Genomic DNA, 24,702 nt, shown 5'->3' with positions numbered 1-24,702 from the left:
AGGAGGTAAAGAAATAGGAGCACTAGGACAAGAGGAATGAAGTGGCTGATCCTCCTTTGATTCATTTTGTGAGGATACAGATTTGTCAAGAGACTGAACTGGGACAGGAAGGGGAAGAGCAAAAACTTGTGACAGACTCTCCCCCTGTTGACAATGTCCTTCCTGAGAGGAACCATAAAAAGGAGAAAGTTCATCAAAGGTAACATCCATAGAGACATGTCTGGTGCCAGTCTTTGGATCAAAACAACAATAACCCTTTTGTGTGGGGGAGTAACCGAGGAAGATGCATTTGTGGGCTTTTGGTTCAAACTTGTGTCTCTGCACACTTGGAATGTGAACATAACAGGTACAACCAAACACACGAAGAGGAATTGGGAAGAGATCCTTATCTGGATGAAGAAGACTGAAGGGGGATTTAAACCCTAAAACCCTGGATGGCATACGGTTTATGAGATAGGTAGTAGTAAGTACAGCATCACCCCAAAATCTTGTGGGAACATGTGAGGCAAATAAAAGGCTCCTTTCAACTTCAACAATATGTCTATTTTTTCTCTCAGCAACTCCATTTTGTTCAGGGGTTCTAACACAGGAGCTTTGGTGAATAACCCCCATGTCAGAGAGATACAAGGATAAGCTCTTCTCAAAATACTCTTTTGCATTGTCAGATCTGAAAACCTTAATTCTGGTACCAAATTGAGTCAAAACAAGCTCATGAAATTGCCTCACAAGTCTCGAGACTTCGTCTCGGGATTTCATTAAATATATCCAAGTGAATCTAGAAAAGTCATCAATGAACAGGATAAAGTATTTGTAGCCCCCCATAGAGGATAAGTGGTAAGGCCCCCACACATCAGAGTGTACAATATGAAAAAGAAAAGAGGATCTTTTATTGCTCATAGGGTAATTTTTTCTACAATGCTTTGACAACTGACATGACTCACAATTGAGACTGGACACACTGACTTCCTTAAACAGTTTGGGAAGCAAATGATTTAAAGCAGAAAAAGGTAAATGACCCAACCGACAATGACTCTGAAGAAGTAGAACCAAAAGCAACATTCTTGGGATGATCAAAGCATTGGCCAGGGGTGTCGAGCAAGTATATTCCATTCGCTTCATGGCCACTCCCAATCACCTTCCGAGACTTCAGGTCCTGAAACACACAGTGAGAAGGGAAAAAGGTTACACAACAATTCAATGACTTGGTCAAGCTACTTACAGATAACAAGTTGGTATTTAACTTAGGTACATGAAAAGTGGAAGATAAAAGTAAAGAGTCTGTAGGCTTGACAGTTCCCTTGCCAGAAATGGGGGCAAGAGAACCATCAGCTAAGGTGATTTTGTCACAACCAGGAAGCAAATCATATGACACAAACAAAGTGGAAAGGTTGGTCATGTGATCAGAAGCACCTAAGTCAATGATCCAAGGGGTCTTGGGATTACCTGAGGTAGATGCATGGTTAGCATAAGCCCTTATACCTGAGTGAGCAAATGCAGAGGTGGCTGGACTTCCAGAAGGGTTGGATGATGAAGTTACACCTTCAAGCTGGCTGATCATCCTTCCAAACTTCTCATAATCAGCTTTCATGGCTGCCAATTGTGCACTTGCAGACTCAAACTCTGTATCTGTACTTGTGGCTGTATGTGCACTTCTTGTCTTTCTACTGTCATTCTTCTTCTGGAATCGGATAGGGACAAGACTGGGATGCAATTTCCAGCACTTGTCCTTAGTGTGTTTTGGCTTCTTGCAATATTCACACACCACCTCCTTCTTTCCTGTGCCACTGGGGGCTTCTGTAACCCCTTTGGGTTTGATTCCCATATTTGCAAAATGATCATTGATACTGACCCCTTGAACCTGCACTTGCCTCCTGCTTTCATCACTGCTGACCAAAGCATATGCTTGAGACAATGAAACATCTTCCTTGGACAAGATGTTTTGCTTTGTAATGTCATATTCAGAATTCAGCCCTGTCAAGAACTCAAAGACCCTATTCCTTTCAACCAATTTCCTATATGTTTCAGCATCCTTAGGGGTATCCCATGTCACGGCCTCTATCAAATCAATCTCTTGCCATATAGATTTTAGGGCTGAGAAGTATGCTGCAAGTGACTTCTCCCCCTGTCTTAGATTCTTCACATCACTTCTCAGTTTGTAAGCTCTGGCAACATTCAACTTCTGGGAGTAAGTTTCTGCAACACTATCCCAGATTTCTTTAGCCGAGTTCATCTACAGATAATGTTGACTAATCTGTGGCTGCATTGAGTTCACAAGCCACCCAATCACTGTGTAGTTTTCTTGTACCCATCTCTCATAAGATGGATCATCCTCTGGAGGAGCTTTCTTGCTCCCAGAAATAAAACCCCATTTTCCTTTGCTACAAATGTGGATTTTCACTGATTGTGACCAAGCCAAGTAGTTGGTCCCATCAAGCTTAACTGTAGTTACAGCCAGCATAGAATCAGTTGGGGTTCCCAAAATCTGTCCATATTCAGCAGCGTTCTTGTTTTCAAGGCTTGAGAAATCCATCATGTAAAGGCTCCAATTAGGATTTTAATAGGTTTCTCAAGGTACTGGGGTCTTGATGAGTTTAGTTTGAGCTGAATAGGTAACAACAACTAGCTCACAGAATCAGTTCAGACTTGATAACTGTGACAGTCCAGTTCGGTGGTAGTTTTTTCTTTACTGTTTCACCCTTTAAAGGAAACCCAACAAACCTCCAATCACAAGGTATTTTAGGTTCTCAACAGCCGTTGTCCCAAAGAGAAGAAAACAGGGCCACAGTCCTTAAGAGACCTTTCGTCGAACACTCAGTGTGCAGTAGTTAACAGCCTACTGTTAACTAGAAGAAACCACTTCAAGGTGTTCAGTATAGGTCCAAGAAGAGGCTGGGATGAAGATGAGACTAGTGCCACTTAGTTTTAGATCAGTTTCAGCAGCTCGGCAGTCCAATAATCAGCCGAATAGCACTTCCAAAACAACCCAGAAAAACAGTCCAGCAACAGTGGGCCGAATGTATGTGGGCTTTGAATGCTTTAATAGTCCTCCCAAACAACAAAAAAATAACTCAGCAAAGGACTGAGAAAAGACTTACAGCAAGAGAGTCTCTGGTTTGAACTATAAACCAGGCCGAACACTTGTTCTCTGAGATAACTTCGAAAGTCCTTTTCTCTGATTTCAAATCAGGCCAAACAACTTGCTCTCTGATTCTTCCTGGTCACCGAACCCTTCTCCAAGTGTATAGAAACTTGGGCACCCTCCAATGACCTCCAAGAACCAGGCGGATGACTGTAAACTTTCAGCCCTAGAACCTCCTCATGTAGTTGGCTGAACTAGAACCATATGAGGGACACGCCAAGCAATGGCCTGCTCTGATACCAAGTTGAAAAACAGCCCACTTGATGTATGCAACTGTTTGAGATTAGATGCAAACCAGAAAATGAACAAACAAGAGAGGAAGAGAAGAGAGAGCTGGCGGCAATGAGTGTTAGAGAGTAAGAGGTTCGAACATAGCCCTTCTCTAACACTCTAAACATCTTATTAATAAGTTAATCTTTGATAAATTACAGAGAGGCCCTTGAGTGAGCAGGAAAATACAAAAAAACAGAATATTACAGAGTATGGGCCCAGAATAAGGCCCACAACAGAGAGAAACATAACATAACATGAAATGACAGTCTATAGGCCATTCGGCCCATCTTCTCTACATCTACTAACCTAGCCCAATATACACTTCCAGCTTCAAATGCCCATGCTTCTGGAATAACAAACCATCCCCTAGATACTTCTTAAGAGATCTAAGTATTCTGTCAACAGCTTCCACGTAGGCAGCCTTAGGGGCATGAATGAACTGACTAAGAACACCCACAGTTAATGCAATGTCAGATCTAGTTATAGACAAATACAGGAGCCTTCCCACAAGCCTCTAAAACTGTTTCACATCCTTTTTAGTTTCTCCATGACAGTCACCCAACTTATGATTAGGATCAATGGGAGAATCAACCGGCTTTACTCCTAGTTTTCCTATAATAGATCTAGAATGTATTTCCAAGGAAATACCTCAAGGAACTTAGATCTTTTAGCTCAAACTAAATGGCTAAAAACTTCTTCAGCTTTTGAATTTCACTTGCCCAATCTCCAGTCACTACCATGTCATCAACATACACTATCAAAGCTACAATTTTACCTTTCCACCTCTTCACAAACAATGTATGGTCAGACTAGCATTGCTTAAAACAGATCTGCTGCACAACTAGATGGAACCTATTGAACCAGGTCCTTGGTGACTGTTTTAGGACATTCAAGGATTTCTTCAATTTGCACACTTTCTACTCACTGCCTTTAGCACAAAAACCAAAAGGTTGAACTATATACACCTCTTCTTCCACACAACTGCTCAAAAAAGCATTCTCGATATCTAACTGGTGAAGGTCCAAATTAAAATTGGCTGCCAATGAGAGGACTCTAATGGAGTTCATCTTGGTAACTGGGGAAATTTTCATTGCTTAATCCACTCCATACACCTATGTGAACCCCTTTTCCACCAATTGGGATTAATACCTTTCCACAATGTAAAGCACTTGCATCCTACTAGTTCTTGTCCTTCAAGAAGGTCCACCAACTCCCATGTACCACTTTTATGTAAAGCACTTATTTCTTCCTTCATTGCATCTGTCCATTCAAGTACTGACAAGGCTTCTACCACATTCTTAGGGATAGGAACACTGTCAATGGAAGAAAGAAAGGTACAAAAAACAAGTGAGATATTCTTATAGAAAAACAAAATGCAAAATGGGATAGTTGGTGGTACAAGACCAGACACCCTTTCTTTTAGCAATATAAATGCCACGATCATCAACAACAAAAGTATCTATACTAATGGGATCAGACATATCAATAGGGATACTGGTATTTGGCTGGGAAGGATCTACCCCTAGAGATTGTGATGATGTCAATGGTACAACTTCAAGTTGCTCTACAGTTTTTTAACTCGGTTGGCCCTTATAGCAACAAAGCAACACACGATACTCAGTTGGCCCTACTATTTTTGAGCATGCTTCTCCACAACCCTACTCTGCCCTTGAGAAATAGGAAAAAATGGGTCACACTCAAAGGACACATTTATAGATACACAGTATTCTAGAGATAGGATCAAAACACCGGTAACCCTTTGGAGAAGAAGGTAAACCTAGAAAAAACAAGGAATGGCACGAGGGTCAAGTTTACCACGAGAGGAGATAGATCGTGAAAAAAACATCAATCAACCACACACATAGGGACAGAGAACAAGGGAGCCTTGGGAAACAAGAGTTGATGTGGGGCCTTGTACTCCAAAAACCAAAATTGGCATATGGTTAATGAGATATGTAGTAGATAAAACAACATCCATCCAAAAACATATGGGTACATTCATATTAAGTAACAACCCGCGAGCAACTTTAAGGAGATGGTTTATCTTTTTGCAATGCCATTTTGTTGGGGTGTTTTAGCACAAGAACTACGGTGAAGGGATCCATGTGAAGCAAAAAGATAATAAGTTGTTCAACGAATTTTATAACACAATGTACAGAACTGCTTGGCAATTAGGCAAGGCAAGCCTCCAAGGGTGCCTTGTCCCCTAGGCATCACCTAGGCCTTGACAACCATGTACCTTCTTTTGGAAACCATCCTTCTTAAAAGAACTTCCACCACTTGCATTTGCACCTCCCCCAACTACCAAAGCAACTAGCTCCCCCTCTGAACTATTCATCACATTTCTCCTACCCTCTTCTAACTACACCAAGGCATATAATTCTTGGACTAAAGGGAGATCTTTGCTTCCCAAAATCTGCACCTTGATAGACTCATACATAGGATTCAGCCCCAAAAGAAAAGCAAAGACTCATTGTTGGGAAACTAGAGACTTGTAGATCTTTGTATCTTCATCACATTTTCAGTCCATATTTAGATAATGATTCAACTCCCTCCAGATAGAGATCAAATTTGAGTAGTAAACTGAGAGACTCCTCTCCCCTTGTCTATAGGTCGAAGATTCAGATTGCAACTGGTAGACTTTTGCATAATGTCTTTGCTTAGAATATGTAGATTTAGCTTGCTCGTTTCATAGGTTGCGTCCGCCCATAGAAAAATTTTCCACACTAGTGGCAGCAAGGAAACTAAAAGCCACAACATCACCATACTATTTCTTGGTTCCATTTATCATGTTCTGCACACCCAAACTTCGGCTCCTTAATTTTTCCATTGATGTAGCTTATATTTCGTCTTACAGTTATGTAAAGTTTAATTCCCTTCAACTGTTCAACATCTCTAAGTCCATCTAGGGGAAAAATAACCATAGAGTAGTTCATATCAACCCCCCCACTCACTCCACCATGGGTAGCAGACACACCAGAAGTGGCTGAATCCTCAGATGACATGGAGAAATATGACTGTTGTTACAGTTCAGCCACACAGGAAGCAATAGAAGAAGGAATAACAATCATTAGACCCCTTGGTCTTATACAAACAACACTAAAAATTGGTATTCACTACAATCCACATATAACACCTGTACGTACATGTTGATCACCACAACCGCAATAGCGTAGAAGGTGCTAAACCAATGCTACAAAGACACCCATGATAAGTTTACAACTCAGGACGAATCCGCGATGAGCTCCGAGCCCGCACAGACTTGCGATGAGATCAAAACCTATACAAGTTTGCGATGTGCTCAAGGTCACCACGGACTTGCAATAGACTCAAAGCCATGGTACCGAAGATAAAATCAAAGCTGCCAGGGATCCGCGATGAGCTCAAAGCCATCGCAAACCTGCAATGAGTTCACAACCATCGCAGATCAGCGGCGAACGAAGAAACACGATGACCGGTCGACATCACTCATGATAGAATGCCCAGTAGGATTAGGAGAGACACATAAGACTAGCATTGACACCATCCGCGCCACGTCAGTTTAAGAGGCTCGCAAAAAGTAGCACACGTGTATTATGAGAATACTCAGATGAAAGGAAACCTCGTTATGGAGAGATCTCATAAGACACATGGCGAAACTTTAGCGATGTCCCCTTGACAACTAACACCGAATCAAAGGTTCCCTTTCCTAGTGAGAATAAAACTCTTTTGGCTCCTTCCTTTCGGGACCTTGGGATCTCTCCCTATAAAAGGAGGTCTAACTCATAACGAGGACAACATTCTGTCAATCAGAGCCTTTAGCCTACCCTTTACCCTCTGCCTTCCTTCGTCTTTCAAGGAGACCCCCATACGAACATCAGATCAGGATAGGTCTAGATAAGCCCTATGAACATCAAAAACCACTCCTCTAGGGTACACAGTGAGTCACTACTATCATCAAGAATAGCACATACACTTATTGTTATTGCATGTACAGGTCATTCCAAACTTACAAAAGCACTCACCTGAGTACACAAGGATCACATGGTCCACATAAAGGATGAAAATGCTCCTCAAACACCTTCATTGCAAGCAGCCACCACATTTCAGGCTATATCTTGGCACACGGCCAAGAGAAGAAGAGACATGCAAAACAACACATATGCACCCACAGTAGAGGACACAGCCATCAAACCAATACCAAAAGCAAGGAAAATCAGACTTGGCTTCCACCAGCATTGATTTGGATGATTTGGGAGGAGAGGAATGCACAAATCTTTGTACAGAAGGAGAGAAGTAAGAAGACGATGAAAGTGTTCTAGATGAAACATCGGAGCAAAATTCGAGATCACACAATATCAACAGTCGTCTCAAAAGGATGGGCATAGCAATTAGACAAGAGGGATGAAGGAGGTGGTTGTGAATTCGTCAGGAGATATCAACGGTCGTCTCAAACTGCTAGAGAGGAGTTTGGTGGCCCAGTTTGTTAATTTTGATCCTGATGCAGAAGTTGTATGGGGATGGGTTGCTGCGGAATGGTGTCCAAAAAGTTCTCTTCATGTTAGAAAATTGAGTGTTGGATCTTTTCTTTTTCTATTCTTTAATGTGGAGGAAGTGAGAGATATTTTGGTTCGAGAACAGAGTCTGATACGTTCCCCAGATTTAAGGATCGGGAGATGATACCCATTAGCTAGTGCGATTAGAGACACAGGTCCCTCAAGCTTGGTGTGGTTAAACATATATGGAATTCCTCTGCATGGTTGGTGCTTCCAAACTTTTAAAATTATGGGAGATGTGTGTGGAAGGTTCGGGTTTGTGGATTCAAGAACGAATTCATGGTGAAATCTTGTTGCTGGCCGTATTTTAGTCGAGGTTCCAGAGATTCATTTGGTGCCTACGACATTATCTCTTTGTTTTGCTAGAGAGAACTTTGATTTAAGGTTAGTGGTCACTGGCTTCTATTGTGTTGGAAGGGAAGACGAACAAGCTAGCTGGGAGAGAGGGAGGAAAGTTAAACATGAGGGTAATTTTGGCATTAAAGATAAAATTAATGATTGTAAGGATGATTGGGAAGATGTGGGGCTCGTTGGAAATGGAGAATGTAGGACCCCAAATTTGCATTTGGGGTCCATTCAATTTCGGCCAAGGATGATCGGCTTTGCCCGCTCTCTTTAGTGGATAGGGGAAGGTGAGGAGGGAGGAGTTGATGAGGGATGTGTGGAAGGCCAAGAGAAGAAGAATTTGGGGTTTGATATGGGAGAGGAAGAGTCTCCAAATTCGAACACAGAGACGCTTAGGGCCAAGAAGCTAGATTTAGGGTTGAGTGGGACCCATATCACCAAGTCCAAGTCTTTTATTAGGAAGAAGTGCATTCTTTTGGATTGTTTAAGGGTGGTTAAAAGGAACTCATTTATTGGCAAACATTCAAAAGTGAACAAAAAAAAAGTGGGATCTGGAAACCATTATTTTTGGGTAAGGAACAAAGGTGGAAGGAAGGACGGAAGTGGGTAATCTTAAGATATGACAAAAGCAAGAAGGGCATCGAGAAGTTTGAGGCTGAGAGTGATGAACGTGAAGTTGATCAAATAGTTGTTTCTGACGATCATGTCCCAGTCTGCTGCAAAAATAGCAAGATTGATGCTAATTAGATTTCTGGAGAGGTGAGCCAAAAGGTGACTGTTTCTATATCGGTTCGGGTTGATTTCTCGCCTAAGGAGGAATTTCTAGCTAGTGATTCCAGGGAGATTCATAATGGAGCAAAGGATAGGTTAGGAGGAGAGGCCGAAGGAAGTTGTGATAGGGGTTGGCAATGCCGAATCTAGAAAGGTTTTAGGAGATGACGATAGAGGAAAAGAGGATAACAATGCAATTGTTTGCAAATCTTCCCAAGTAGAGTGCTTTGATGCCATTCACAGTCCTTTTGAGGAAGTGGTGATTGGAAAGTTGTGTGGATTTAGGTAGGAAGGCGGCAGACAATGATGTGGTCACAACTGAAGTTCCCAAGAAATCTTGTGGAGAAAGGAATATGACATTGTCCACATTACCAAGGTATTTTCTCAGATGAAACTTGGTTTGGTGGGGGAAGGACCTACAAAAAATTACAAAAAGATTTATAAGAGGAAAGGGAGGAAGACAACAGTGCCAATATTCGAAGACGCTGGAGGTGTTCACTTTCGGGCTAATAATAGCCTGGTCTCTTAGATGGGAATCTTTCAGCATGAAAAATACAATGGAATTGATTCCAGTTCTGAAGCGAGAGATCATGATAGAAGTCTTGATGATCAGGTGGAGAGGTCTGGAAAGCTTCTTATTGAGAAAATTGTGGAGAAAGACATAGCATTTGGCAAAAGCCTTGGCTTTTTTTTTTTTTTTGCGAGGGAGGGGAGGAGTTTGCTAGGAAGGCCTTGGAGGAATTTGAGAGGAGGAGGGAAGAAAGTAGTAATTGGGGAGAGACGAGAGATGTGAGATGAGGATATTCACAGACAGGAGGAAGTGTTCTAAGGGGAGGATTAATCTGAAAAAAAAAAAAAAAAAACAGCAGGAAAGACAAGGAATTCTTGACCTGATATTTCCACTTTGATACCATGTTCTCTTGGAAGAAATCAATAAAAGAGAGAAAGAAGGGAAGAGAGAAGAGAAGAGAGGAAAAGAGAAAAAGAAGCTTGGGAATCAAAAAGTTAGGCTAGCGGCACCAATTCTTCTATTTATATTAGGGCAACCTAACTAATGAAATAAAAGTACAAAGACAAAAAAGCCCCTCAGCTTTGAGTAAAAGTACCCAACAGCACTCTGTAAAAAATGTCCTGGCAATTGGCTGAGGTGACCCTCCATGAGTGTCTTATCACCTAAATGCTACACCAATATAATCTTTGGTTAAGCCTATTCCAAATTAGCCCTAAGAAAAGCAACATAATCTAACCCCTCATACCTCTAAATTCTACACCAACACCTGATAGCCCTGAGTTTCCAAGCAATTACTCTTCAAAATAAAGCTTCATATATCCATTTTTAAGATTTTCGCAGCCTGTCATTTCCTCCGTAAAGCCTAAGGACTTCCATATCATCCTTACTCTCCTGATAGAGTGCAATTTCTAAAGTCAATGATTAGGAAAAAGTTCTTATCTAACTATTAGCGCACTGTAATTTTTATAACAACTAAGACAAACTAGTACAAAAATAATATTCCTCCAATAAGCAATGCTAGGACCTGAGGGTACATTGATCAGATATGTAAGGATATTAAAAGATAAATAGGTTTACAATAGTATTAGAAGAACTATATAATCAGGGGTTTGTTGAGCAAGAGCAAGTGATAGACAAGAGGAGAGAAGAGAGGGAGAGAGGAGAGGAGAGCCGAGAGGACTGAAAGCCCCTATTGAACTTAGGGGGCGAAAGAATGATCTATTATTATTTATACTAGTACAGCCAAACAGTAATCAAAGAGGAAATTACATCAGTACCCTTATGGTACTAAACTTGAATACATAAGCACAAATGACTAACAACACTCCCCCTCAAGTTGGAGCATAGATATCAATCATGCCCAACTTGTCACAAAGATCATGATGTCTGGAAAGGTTTAAACCCTTTGTAAAGATGTCTGCAAGCTGGTTCTCTGAAGTGACTTAGGGGGTACACACTTCGCCTGTAAAGATGTCTGGAAAGGTTCAACTTCGATGTGTTTTGTTCTATCATGTAGCACCGGATTGGCAGCAATGCTTATAGCTGCTTTGTTATCACAAAATAGAGTTATAGGTTTGGTCACTGGAAAACCCAACTCCCCCAACAAATTCTTTATCCACATGCCTTCAGCAACCCCGTGGGCCATAGCACGATATTCAGCTTCAGCACTGAATACATAAACATAAACGACTGACAACAGGGTTTAAACAACTGTATTGCTTCTTTCTCACAAAAACAGCTGATAGCAAATAGAGGTAATAATACCTCCAATCTCACTGGTCTCAAACAAAGAATGGTGAAAACATACCGTAGTTCCTCCCAGATGGATAGAGAAAGGAGATGACATTGAACATAATCTGGAACATTATTAGAATCTTTTTTATACATCTCTGCAGAAACTTCAAGTGCATCTCTTATGGTCGACATGTCATTCCGAGAGGTGGCACGACTGATTGCTGTTTTGAGCTGAAGTCTCACACAAATTCAAAAAGAGACATTCATAAGAAGGATTATATAAGAGAAATTCTAAAGCATACAAACTAAACTAAAAGACCACAAAGAGAGCAGACAAAAAGCAAAAACTGTCCTACTTACAAATATAATGGATATAAAATGTTAACTAATACTAGTAATACTTTTCCACTATTTTATTTAGAATATTATACACTTCTCATCACAAGACAAGAGTTTCACCAAAGCTTACCTCAACCTATTTCCAGTTTTCCACCTAGTAAAAGACAATATTTTTATTTGTAGGCAGAAGTTCAGTCCTAACTAAAACCACGAAAGAGCTAAATGGTTTACTTCCAGAATATATTTTATCCAGCCTAGTAAACTCTTGTTTTTTTCTGACAAGTAAAATATGTTTTCATTGATCGTAATATAGAAACAATACAAGCATCCCAAGGAGAGGCATGAATTGCAGCCAAGTAAACTCTTGTTGTTACATTAGTAATACATTTTTGGTAATATCACCAACATACCAATTCTTTAACTGCAACAAACTGCTCTTCGGTCAAACGACAGGCCCATCCCTGATAACATAAACCCAATGGACAGTTAACTATTGACACGCATAGAAAATACTCAAATAAAGTATTCTTTAATGTTTTACATACTGAATGAATGTGTTCCCTTATACACTCAACAAAACCACTGCCTCCAATTCCCTCTGCATCAGACTCAATTAAAGCTGCAAGCAAAAAACATATGCTTGTAACATACCAAGATAGTATATATAAACTTTAGATATTAATTTCACTCAAGATACATCAGAAGCAAGCATAAAGAGTAGTGAAATGAATGATGTCCCACAGAATCATACCAAGAATTGTGCCATATTCAAATGATGAAAGAGGATCATCAGTTGCTCCCAATTTCAAAAGACGTAACCACAGTCCCTGTTTAACCAAGAAAATTTGTAAGTAAAAATATAACAATGCAAATGACTAGTAAAACCATACTGTGAAACTGAACAACATCTTAATACTCAAAAGATCTTCAATTTACTTGGAGACACAAGCATTGTTGACCATCTAAGAGACGAAAACAGACTAAGAGAATTATACAAGTTTGGACTATTATTTTCCCCATGCCCTGAAGAAAGAAACTATATTGTGGGTTCTCTTCCTCAGAATGGAGCATGTGGATAGTCTTGTGAAATGAATAAACCATCTAGCATTGGTGGAGTATTCTGTATTCAGGGATAGCTTTGGTAATTGGTACTATGTCAGCCTCTATTCATGGAATAATAAGAGAGCCATCGAGCACTCTCTCTCTCTGCTTCAGGAGGCAAAGTCTCCCTCAAAAAAGATTCCTGTGGTGAGCAGGATTTCAACAATTCTGGTATCAGAGCACCGGCTTTGTCATGCCACAGACAAGATCTGCAACTATGGAAGAAAGAGTAAGCCAAATCAAGGTGGATTTACACAAATTCTTGGGTGACCTCCGAGATATCAAGGAAGTGCTCTCAGTGGTGATGATACAGTGTGAAAAGATATCAGCCACTGTGAGCAGCAGGGAAAATGACTCCAAGAGCTCCCAACCAAGGCAGCATTCAAAAATTTGGCAGAAATATGCCTCGGCCAGTCAAGATGGATTTCCCTGTCTATAATGGTGAAGATACTCTTTCATGGATCTACAAGATTGCCAGTCATCAGAGGGTGGCAATTGCTTCAGTGTACATGGAAAGAGAACTATCAACTGGTTCCAGTGGTATAAGTGTTCTCATCCGCAGATGATTAGGAACAATTTGTCAGAAGCTCTCTATGTTAGGTTTAGAATGTCTTCCTTCGAAGATTTTGATGAGGCACTTGTGCTTGCTGAGCTACAACAGATAGGCATGGTTCATGATTATCAGGTGGAATTTGATTGTTGGCGATGAGAATGCATGGCTGGCCGGAGAAAACTCTTGTTGGCTGCTTTGTTGGCGGTCTCCGAGATGAAATCTGTTTGGAGGTGAAGGCTATGCAACCTACCACCATTTCCGCTGCCGCCCATGAAGAGCGATTGAATAGGCTAAGGAGGCTGAGTCAAGTATCCAGACCAATCTTCAAGACACCTCCCAATCATCCGGAGGACCAGACAATCAAGTCATCAGCTATGGCAACTCAGCCCATTCCTCTGAAGAGGTCGTTGTGGTCAGAGATGCAGGCCCACTGAGATGGGGGATCTGCTACAAATGCAATGGGAAATTCTCCCCCGAGCATAGGTGTATTGGCAACATCAAATCCACTACCCCAAGCATAGGTGTGCAGAATTTACGCACTACCCTGGACATCCTCAGAGAAAATCAGCTTTATGCTAAGAGGTCGAAGTATGATTTTGAGCAACACCAATTCCACTACTTAGGTCACATTGTCACTGCGGGCACGGTGAGAGTTGACCTGGATAAGATAGACTGTATGTTGCAATGGCCTAGGCCCACTACAGTCAAGTCTTAGGGGTTTCTGGGGCCTTACTGGATATTACCAGGGTTTTATCAAGGGGTATGGTGCTCTGATAACCCCACTGACAGAATTGCTTAAAAAGAAAATATGTAAAATGGGAAAAGGAAAAGGATGAGAAGGGGCAAAAGGCTAGATTGGAAATAATCTAGTAGTAGCATGGGTGCTAAGGCACATCCTGTACTGTAATTTTTTTCCATTTTTTAAATAAATTAATAAAATTTCAGAGTTACTAATCAAAAAAAAAAAAAAGAGAGAAGATATCTTCACATATATCATATATTAAGTTTGGCAATTGATACATGTTGAACTCAATGCTTTAAAAACAAACCTGGAGTTCAACCCAGAAAAATGGCTGGGTGGGTGTTGGACAATTCAACTAGCCAGTTCACCCAGTTAAATAATCAAAACCATTTTCCTTGAATTGTTGCCAATTGGTAAAGATATTACATAGAACCATTCAGAAAGGATCCCTAACCAATTATTAATTCCAAAACCATCAAATTCAACACATTTCAAGCAGTGTGGGATGGGGAAATGACCATTCAAATTATGAAGTGATAAGCAAATAATCACTTGAAAATGAAGCAAACATCCCTCAACCATTCAGTAAGAAAGATCAATAAGTCCAAAAGATCATCTATACGGTAGCCAATGACGGTCATTCAGATTAAACAAACACAAAAGCTCCAAAGGCTGTGTTTGGTTTGAAAGAAAAGGGTTCCCTACCTTTTCTTTCAAACCAAACACAGCTTAAGGGTTATGCCATAAGAAACTCTTCACATGGAAAATGGCTGCAATTTTAGAAACACACAAGAAACTTACAGGATAAGAACATGTAAATAACCGAAAGAACCACTTACCCAAGTGAAGCAAGTGAATGTCATCCACATTATTATGGGAAAAATATGCAGAGAAGTGACCTAACATTTTTATCTTAAGTCCAGAACAAACTGTGATGGGTAGAATGTTATATGGTGAACAATAGCCTCACCTGAAGCTTCACTTTTATGTCCAGGACCATTCGCTCTCTTTCTGCCTGTAGTAAAAAATTCGATTCACTTGATTATTAGAACTACTATAAAACCTCTGGGATGCAACAATGGTCATAAATAAACTTACCGCCCTCTCCCTTGGACTTAGACTTTCTGCTTTTGAGTCCTTACCAACTAGCATAGAAGGTGAGCTGGAAAACCATGGCAGAGGGATGAGGATAATTTGAGTAAAGAAATTAACACTAAAATAAATACCGGCATATCTCTTAATATATCCAAAAATTGAAAGAACAAGAAGCCAAACATCAAAAGAACATTTTGTTTTGTTTTACTGATTAAAAAAAAAAAAATAACATTTTGTTTTCTACTTATACCTAGGCATATGCCTTCCTGAATACTCCAATGCTCCACTTGCTGCTGCAATAATGGCCTTTCTCCTTTCTTCTTGTTCTTCTGTCCTAACATTTGATGGAAACCTGTCATAACAATATTTGGCACCTGATCCTGATGGTCAAAGAAAACTAAAGATATGAATATAAGAACAAATATCTAAAAAAGGAACCAAAATATAATTGTTTCTAATGCACATAAAGCTCATAAAACTCAAGGTTTAATAAGCAACCATAGCAACAATACCAGCAATTCCAACACCATGGTCAGATATGGTTATAACCTCAGGCTCTTCCGTAAGACAGGGAAGAATCGACATAGGATTTTGACCTCTTCCAATAGCATCTTGTAACTTGTCAAGAAGATTGTTAGAATTTTCATCTGAACCTATACCCCTCTCCAAATAATCCAAGAAACCTTGAGAATCTAAAAACTGTTCGATCTGGATAAAAACAAAATAACACATACTCTTAATCCAGCAAGTACCATAAAGTATAGAAAACAAATAGATTTTAGATCAGAACCATGAAAAAGGAGGTGCTATTCTACTCATTTTATGCTAGTAAAAGAAGCATTTCAAAAGATACAGCGTTCAATACAAGATCACTGACTTGAAAGTAACAGAAAAAGGATACTAAGGGAAGAAGTCAGAAGATTGTAAAAGAGAGATTAGGACAAGTTAGCATCACCATGGGTTCTAGTGGTTGGTTTGTTGACCTAGACCGTTTCTTCAAAAATGCTTGTGTGTTGAAGACCTGAGTAGCACTATTTTCCTGATAAAGAACAATATCATCAAGAAAACTTCTAAGAATATTTAGAAAAGAAGAAACTGAAACTGAAAAACCATGAAAAGATAGAAGAAGAAAAATCTTTACTATGAAATTACGGTAGCCACTCAAAATTGATGCAAAGAATTTTAAGAATATTAATCTGCAAAAATAAATTCACTGAAAATATTAGGAAAAAGTTCACATGCGATGCATTCTGTGATCACAATATTTTATGCATATTCAAGCAAGAAGGACAAATCAAAGTATCATTTCCACTGCTCATCCATACAAACTTTTCATATATCAGAGGTATATTACTATACTTAACCATGTAAAAGAGAGATCTGTCCCTGTATATTAGTTATTCCAGATGTGAATGCCTCTCCAGAACCATCAGATCAGGTACGTTCAGGGATGTTAATGATCTGTCATACTCTGAATCAGTTGGTTCAAGTTTGATGTCAAAAGGTTAGGTCCATATCCATCCAACCCCCCCCCCCAAGACCACAGATTTTCGGGACCAGAATTGCATAATGGCCCTTTACTCCAAATCAGTGAGTAGAAATTCTGAGAGGAGTTATTTTCTTCTTTCTGGGCTCCATCCATCAGTTAAGTGTATTGAAAGTTTGATTGCCGATATATCTTTTATAACAAACATAAGTTTTTATTAATTGTTGTAAAAAGTGGATAAATGGTGCATAAACTGTATAAAAGGACCCAAAGAGAGTCAAGAACCAGTTTTTATAGGGTTGGGCTTCCCTTCAATTCTTTTTCCAGGAACATTGCACTTTCTAGAATCACTTCTTATCTTATAAAATTTCTTCTTATAAATGATCAAAAAGAGAAATCCTTCATTGTAATCATAAAGTTTCTTCCTTGGCTTTCACCCACACCTGATGTTAAAGTGGGTGAAGTGTTTGACAGAACAAGTTACCAAGACAGATAATAGATGTACATCAGGTTATGTGGATGGCTCACTATCTACAAGGCTAGGGCCTTAGAAGAGACCTAATGTTGTTTATTTTCTGGAATGAGAATGAAGCTGAAAGGGTTCCACCTGTGAAATGTTGCCTTAGGAGTAAGTAGTGTAAACAATCAGAAATTCTTCTTTTAACAAGTTCCATATCCTCTTGTAAAGCACTATCAAATGTTACTCAACACATTAGCATTATGCTATTTACCAGAAAAAACAAAGGTCAATAAAAGCAGATATTGCTAAAATAAATACTTTACCCTGGACACCCTGTGAAGAGTCGAGTGACTCCAAATCCTCCAATTACCTTCTCAAACCACAGAATATGTTGAAAAAAATGAAACTTTGACCAGGTTTTGGAACTATTTCCATTATTTTATATCTACCATTCTTCTAATTCTCCATGCAAATAATTGTACAAATTGCAATTATCCACTTATAACAAAAGAACATGAATTACAACATTGTCATTAGCAATATCATCATCAAGCTTCAAAAATAAATAAAAGATCACTTTAATACAAAATTCAACCACTTATCAAAACAACATCATCATCATAATTTATGATAAATTTACTTGAATAATTTTTCTTCATTGTTGCCAAGATAAAAATCATATTTAGATTAAGAAAGCTTCTTAATTTACACATAAAGACAAAAAAAAAGATTCTAAAATCAACAGTTCTTTTACCAAAAAAAGAAGTCAACTACTCCATAAATATTAATAACAAAAGAAAAATCTAAAAGCAAACTGCATGCAAGCCATAAATATTTGATGAGGCATCTCACCTAAGTTGAAGATCATGTTCCTCTCCCCAAGGCTTGTTTGCACTTTTAGGATATTGTTCAGATGAAACACCAAAGCTTGTCTTCATTTGATCTATTCCAACAACTTTTGGATACAACAATTTCATTATCTCACCACGCAAAGAACTTAATTCTGGCTCTGGTATAGGAGGTATTTCTTCTGATGTAGTAATACGGTTATATTCAAGGTCTACAACAACCACCTAAAGAAGAGGAACAAGGAAAAGGTTCTGGAAATTATAGCATAAATATTTAGTGAAAAATGAAAACCAAGTTAAGCAACAAGAAAGAATCCATTTCATGAATGTTAATTTGGCCTTCCAGCAGGATATTAGGGTCCATTTTCAAGTTCAGTCAGTTTTTGTGTTCTCCATTATATAGTGGGGTGTCAGTGGTCCAGCATTGCTGGCAGTTTTTTTTTTTTATATCATGTATCTTTGGCATATGTATCTATGCTTTCTCATTGTCAATCAAAAGATTTGTGTCATAAACAATCTGAAACAGTAATGCAACAACAGAAATAAACAGAAAATAGAAAGGGAGAAGAACAGAGGAATAGAGAACAATCAGTGGAGACAAAAAAAAAATCAGTCTTCATCTACTCACCAGTTCATGTTAGTTAACTTTCTTGTATTGTTACTATTTTATCAGTTGATGTTTACTTATGGACATGGGTCCCCCCCTACCAGTGGACAAAACCAGACTGAATTTTGACAATTGTAGTCTTGGTAACTAAGAGGAGTCAGCCATTGGTGAACCATTTAGGAATCACATAGGGGGTTATTCTTGCGTATGCTGGACCAATTGATTTTGGCAACTCCACTACAGTTGAATTACTGGCTATTCTGCAGGGGTTGAGAATTGAGATTAACCAGTACTCATAATTACTCAAGACTGTTAGCAGGGAAGAGTCAAAATCAATTATAAGTTGCCTAAGAGGTGAAGCAGAAGGAATCCTTAGATATATGAGATGGGAAGCTAGACATCTATGTTGGAGGATGCAAGAAGAAATTTACTAGACCCCTAGGTCTGCTAACTCTCGGATAGATTCCCTTGCTCATGAGGGTGTGGGAAGGCAGGAAATGTGGTGGGGTGAACACCCATTGGATTAAGAATCCTGCATATGTAGCTGTTATTAATGGATCAGAGTTGTGAACTGTAACAGACTTTTTCTTTTCTTTTCGTTTTGTGCTCTGCATATAAGTATTATATCTTGTAACTTGCATGCTACCTTTCATCATTAATAAAATTCTAAATGTCAACACTGATCAAAAAAAAAAAAAAGAATATAGGAGAGAGGAGAAAGAAAGATGATGTTTTTTTATCAATAACAGAATCATTTCATTAAAAGATAAGGAGCAAGGACATAAGTGGGGGGACCCTTCTGCCCTTGGTTACAATACAAAGCACCCTACAATAATTTGATAAGATAACACCTATCTTTTAACATATTCCCCCTCAAGCTGGTACATACATGTTATGCGTACCCAGCTTGTAAAGCACCCTAACTAGCTTATTTTTGGATATAGCCTTAGTTAAAATATAAGCTAGAATTTTATTAGGAATTACAAATGATAGACAAATTTCATTACAAGCAACTTTTTCCCGAACAAAGTGTCTGTCCACTTCAATGTGCTTCATATGATCATATGCATAAGATCATGGACAATACTAATGGTTGCTTTATTATCACAACACAATTTCATTGGTCCAAGTGTCCAACCACAGCATATTCAATGCCATGCTCACTGCAAGAAACAAATAGACTCTAACAGTATTTATTTGAGCAACTGGAGAGTGTCTCCCCATGATCAACTCCATAACCTTGGATAAAGCCTTTGGCCACTAACCTTGCCTTATGCCTGTCCACAAAACTATCACATATCTGCTAAGTAGTAAAAACCCATTTAAAGCTTACCAGTCTCTTACCAATGGGGAAATCAACTATCTTTATGAGAAAAGCTTCCATCTCCTCAATCATTGCCCCTTTCCACTTAGGGTGATATAAAGTATCTTTGACACTAGATGGAATAAAGACACCAGAAAAGGGAGGTAATAAATGCATGGAAAGTAGGAGATAAAGTATCAACACGAATTGAGAAATGGGGTGTGAAGTACAGGCTTGTTTTTCTTTTCTCTGTTGACAACAATAGGCATGTCAAGATCAAGCATAATGGATGAATAGATGGGTTATTTGGTTTAGATGAGATTGAGTGGTTTGGCCCCTAGGGATGCAACCTTTATCTTCCTCATATCCACTTGAATTTATTGTTGTTGGCCTCTTCCTCTGACTACCCCTGCATCTCAGGGCTTGATATCAGCATTGGCTGCGGAATAGGACACAACCTCTCTTCACTTGACTGAGTCTATGGCTCCCCCTAAAGAGATTGAGGGAAAAGAAAGGAACTAATACCCAAAAGATAAAATCAACAAAAACATTTTTTCCCATTAAATGGGTCAAAGATCTAATACCCTATTTTGAGTATGAGAGTATCCAAGAATTGTATTACTTTGAGAGGTGGCAGCTTATACCTCTCTAGGGTTGTTTGTTCTATTGTATATATCTTTTTGTCTCATTTTAATAAAACCTCTTTACAATTACCTATCAAGAAAAAAGTAATACACAACAGACAAACTTAGGATTGAACCTAGAACAAGATGAACTCAAAATATGAGCAATGCGGATACACCCAAAGACACAAAGCAGTTAAATTAAACAAGGGACAATCAGGAAGGAAATTCTGAAGAGGGCCTTAAAACCCAAGTTGCAAGATGACATACAATTAATAAAATGAGCAAAAGTGAGAATTGCTCCACACAAGAATTTGTTTGGGGCATGCATTCTGAAGAGGAGCCATTTGGCCACTTCTAACGGGTTTCAGTTTTGGCACCCATTCTTGTATCACCATTACGCCATATGGTTGGCTAAAATCTATTTCTAGGTGTACCTTTTACAGGGCATACAAAGCCTGCTTTCAGTTCTACTTTTTCAAGATGGGAGAAAACCTTCTACCACAAAAAGGACAGGGACAAAACTAATACATCTTTCAAGTTCCAACAGTCTCTCTCCCTCAACCGGTAATAGGATGAACTTTGTTAATAAGCAAATAGAGAGAAGGAGAGGGAAAAAAAAGTGAACCCAAGCTGTAACTAAAGCTTGCCTATACACCCAAATCTGCTCTAGTAAGTGCAGATCCCCAATATAAGCCTTCCCTACGAATCCTGTCTCTGGATAAAGAATCAGCTATATTATTAGCAGATCTCCTAATGAAGTGGAATGAGATTTGTTTATAGTAAATAAAAAAGAAATTTTCATTAAACAAATAATAATGAAGATCCAAAAAAAGTCATAAGCAATCACCCACTAAATAAGAAATACACCAAAAAAAAAGCAAAATTTACATAAGATGTACCCACTTCCCCCTACATTTTTCCAACAATAACAAAGACCAAATGCTGCCCCAAACAACTCTTTATTAATGATGTTCCCTCTGTTATTGATCAAGAAAAGATGTTCCCTTTGTTTACTAATGATTTGACTTCTTTAACACAATACCAATATACCCAAGGGCTCCTGCTCCCCTCTCAACCATCCCACTATAACCTGTGAACCACCTTCTACATCCAATCTGAAGTAATCAAGCACAATGAAATGCAATGTCCTCTTAGGAGAGATAGGAGCGGCATCACCCCATCCTACTCTCCTCAGCTCTGAGAACCCCCTATTTGCTAATGACATTCTTTCGTTCTTCCTAATAAATGATATTTTCCAAAAGGTAACTAAAATTATAAAACCTTTTTTTGTAGGGATTAAGAATTTAAGACCCTAACACACATTTGTTTGGACTTGCCTCAAAAGGCTTGGTACAAAGGCGGCTCATAGAATTAGAAATAAAACACGTTGAACATCATATTATCTATTTGAAATAATGCAGTTAGAAAATAAATAAAGAAATTGAAAGTTTGGCATACTTGAATATGTTTTATGTGTTATATTTGGTTTTATTTTTTGCATTTTCATTATAAATATTTATATGCTATGGTTATGTATATTAATTTGAGCTAATAAGCTTTTTAATATATTTAATTTAAAATTAAAGTTTATATTTTTAATTCATATTAATTGTTATATTTTTCTTAATTTATTTTGAATTTTTTTACACTTTTGCAAATTTTTAAATATTTTTTTTAACTTTTTGGTTTTTTTTAACATTTGCACCTTGCTTCCAAATTACCCAAAAGATTATCCATCTTAACTTGATAGATCCTATATGGGAGGGATCACAAACCTAGATTGGATCTCTCTATCATAACTAAATGTCCTTTTATTCTTGTTTAATGTATATTTATGGTAAATTGATAATACATGTATATAGTGCATAATATGCAAATATGAAATAAAAAAATATATATATGCACATATACACAAACAAATTATCCATAGCTGCTCCTAAATCATGGAGTTTCCCATATTTTAAGTCCTACACTACTGTTCCCGTTCCTGCTCCATGGTCTAGTTGCTTAGTTCACCAATGAAAAAGAAAGCCCATAACCTCTGATAAGAGACATGGGAACATGCATGACAAGAAGCAATGTAGAAAAGTTGTCCATACTTATCTCAAAGGTCAGATACTTACACCATCAGCCAGACCAGATGTGTCAACACCTGAATGGAGACCCATCATGTATGGTGTAGGAGCATCAATGTAGTCAACTCCATTGAAAAATAACAATGGAATATAGACATGCTTCAGCACAACAAAGGAGAAAAACTGTAATCAGAAGGCAATCAAGGAAACAAATAAAAACATCTCTTCTGTATAAGCATATAGAGTATTAATTAAAATCCCTGGTTGTCCAAGGGTCAGATGTAAACCCTACCACTGAAATGAAGCCATCATAGAATTATGAACACATATACAGGACTATACTACATAAATAAATGAAGGGTGCTTCAAAAAATCACCTGCCACCTGAATGGATAAATTAAATGGCAGATAGCTTCTGATACAAGTGTTAATAGTGAATACCTGCCAGAAAAGAATAAAAGAACAATCCCATAAGGAGAGAGAGAGAGAGAGAGAGAAGAGAAGAGAGGGCAAGGAGGCAATCATATTTAATTTTAAATAAGCAGGACAATCATCTACTAGATATAAATATAGCATAGTTTTCAAGTGAAAACCACAGACTACTCAACAACTAGGCACTAGGAAGTTGCATTTAACCAAGTTGATTGCCTACTGACTTGCACCAAGTGCAAAATCTCTTGTTTTTAAGAAAGTAAAATAAAATTTATTAAAAAGAAAACAGAAATTACAAGAAAGGTGACTAGAAGTCACTGGAGAGAAGAAAGAAAACAACACCTCACCCTACCACAACTCATTTCCACACCCTCAACATATAAATAAAAAAAAAAAACACTCCCAAGGACCCTCTCTCCAAACCAAAAGAAAGACTGAAAGCTACCAGCCACCAGAGATGTAATTGGATTGGATTTAATCCGATTCTGCTTCATTTTTAAAAAATAAATATTAATTACTTTTTAGCTTATATAATAAATTAACAAAATATTAAATATTAAATTTATTACAGATATAAATTTATCATCCATGCCTTATCCCAACTATATGGGGCCGGCCACATGATTCCTGTTTCACCAATCTGTTCTATTTAAAGCCATATCCACTGTTAAATCATATATTAAATTTTTATATTATATATAATTATATAAATATAAAATGTTATATTTATATTATTTATTATATATATATAGTATGAAATATTGAATTTGTCTGCACTATCAAGTAGTTGTCTAATGCTAGTTCATTGTTATGGAATAAGGGAAAGCCTAATGAGATGATCTTCTGTAGAATTCCCCAAATTCCATATGATCCACAAATATTTCTCAATGTCATGATCTCTACGATGGTTCAGTGGTGGGTGTCCAAGTTTAGAAGACCTTTGTTGGACTGGGAGATAGAGGAATGTGTGGGGTTGTTGGCGAAACTTCAAGAGGTGGAAGTGAGAATGTTTTTGTGTTCCTTTTGCTGTATATTGGGAGGTGTGGTAGGAAAGCAATGTTTTATGCCTCGTGCACATCTTATATAAATAGACAGAAAAAAAAAAGGAAAAAAAAAAGGAAAGGAAAGGAAAGGAAAAGAAATGGAAGAGAAAGAAAAAGAAAGAGAAGAGAAAAAAGAGAAAAGGAAAGGGAAGGGAAGAAAAGATAAAGGGAAAGAAAGTGGTTTGCCCCCTGCCCCTTCGGCTGGGGGACTTCACCCCCCAGACCCCCACCACCCACCCCCTTTTCGATGCAGCCCAATTTGTTTTTTTTTTTTTTTGAGTTAGGGGGGTCTTGTCGCACCCCTTTCAACTAATGTTATGCATCTTTATTCTTCTTAATATAAAAGATTTTTATTAAAAATAAAGAAAAACTGAGATCCCTCCTTCCTCTTCATCCTCCCCCTAACCCCCCTCCTCTTAAGGAAGCCTCCTTGTGTTCGGGAGGCTTACACCTCCTTACACCTCTTGCATTCTAAACTACGCCTCATGGCTCTAGGTAGTGGAACGCCTCACATCACGCCTCCGCGTTTTAAAACATTGAAGGAAAGAAATAAGAGAACTTTCAAGAATAGATTGAGAAGCAACAGAGAGTTGGGGGCTGTCATCAGTTCAAGGATTTTTTTTTTTTATCAATAACAAGGATTTCATTAACAGATAAAGATACAAGGGGAGATGACCTTTCTTA

At 38.3% G+C, this 24,702-nt stretch overlaps 1 protein-coding gene across 1 annotated transcript in view; it reads right to left on the bottom strand.

The window, feature by feature from the left end:
* SCD1 (stomatal cytokinesis defective / SCD1 protein (SCD1)) overlaps positions 1 to 24,702 on the bottom strand; it is a 132,458-nt gene that overhangs the window by 58,278 nt on the left and 49,478 nt on the right. Inside the window, exons 6-18 of the mRNA XM_088941489.1 lie at positions 22,921 to 22,984; positions 22,592 to 22,702; positions 17,937 to 18,157; positions 16,280 to 16,334; positions 16,094 to 16,177; positions 15,651 to 15,846; positions 15,389 to 15,518; positions 15,142 to 15,205; positions 15,014 to 15,058; positions 12,399 to 12,474; positions 12,193 to 12,266; positions 12,058 to 12,108; positions 11,382 to 11,539 (exon numbers count right to left, since the gene is read on the bottom strand). Of these exons, the coding sequence (XP_088797615.1) occupies positions 11,382 to 11,539; positions 12,058 to 12,108; positions 12,193 to 12,266; positions 12,399 to 12,474; positions 15,014 to 15,058; positions 15,142 to 15,205; positions 15,389 to 15,518; positions 15,651 to 15,846; positions 16,094 to 16,177; positions 16,280 to 16,334; positions 17,937 to 18,157; positions 22,592 to 22,702; positions 22,921 to 22,984 (1,329 nt within the window). The remainder of the gene's footprint in view (positions 1 to 11,381; positions 11,540 to 12,057; positions 12,109 to 12,192; positions 12,267 to 12,398; positions 12,475 to 15,013; positions 15,059 to 15,141; positions 15,206 to 15,388; positions 15,519 to 15,650; positions 15,847 to 16,093; positions 16,178 to 16,279; positions 16,335 to 17,936; positions 18,158 to 22,591; positions 22,703 to 22,920; positions 22,985 to 24,702) is intronic.

This window comes from Nelumbo lutea, chromosome 4, assembly GCF_056320005.1.
Source record: "Nelumbo lutea isolate HS-2025 chromosome 4, American lotus-T2T, whole genome shotgun sequence".
In the NCBI taxonomy this organism is placed as follows: Eukaryota; Viridiplantae; Streptophyta; class Magnoliopsida; order Proteales; family Nelumbonaceae; genus Nelumbo; species Nelumbo lutea.
The sequence above is the reverse complement of the archived record's forward strand: the minus strand, read 5'-3'. Positions and strand labels throughout refer to the sequence as shown.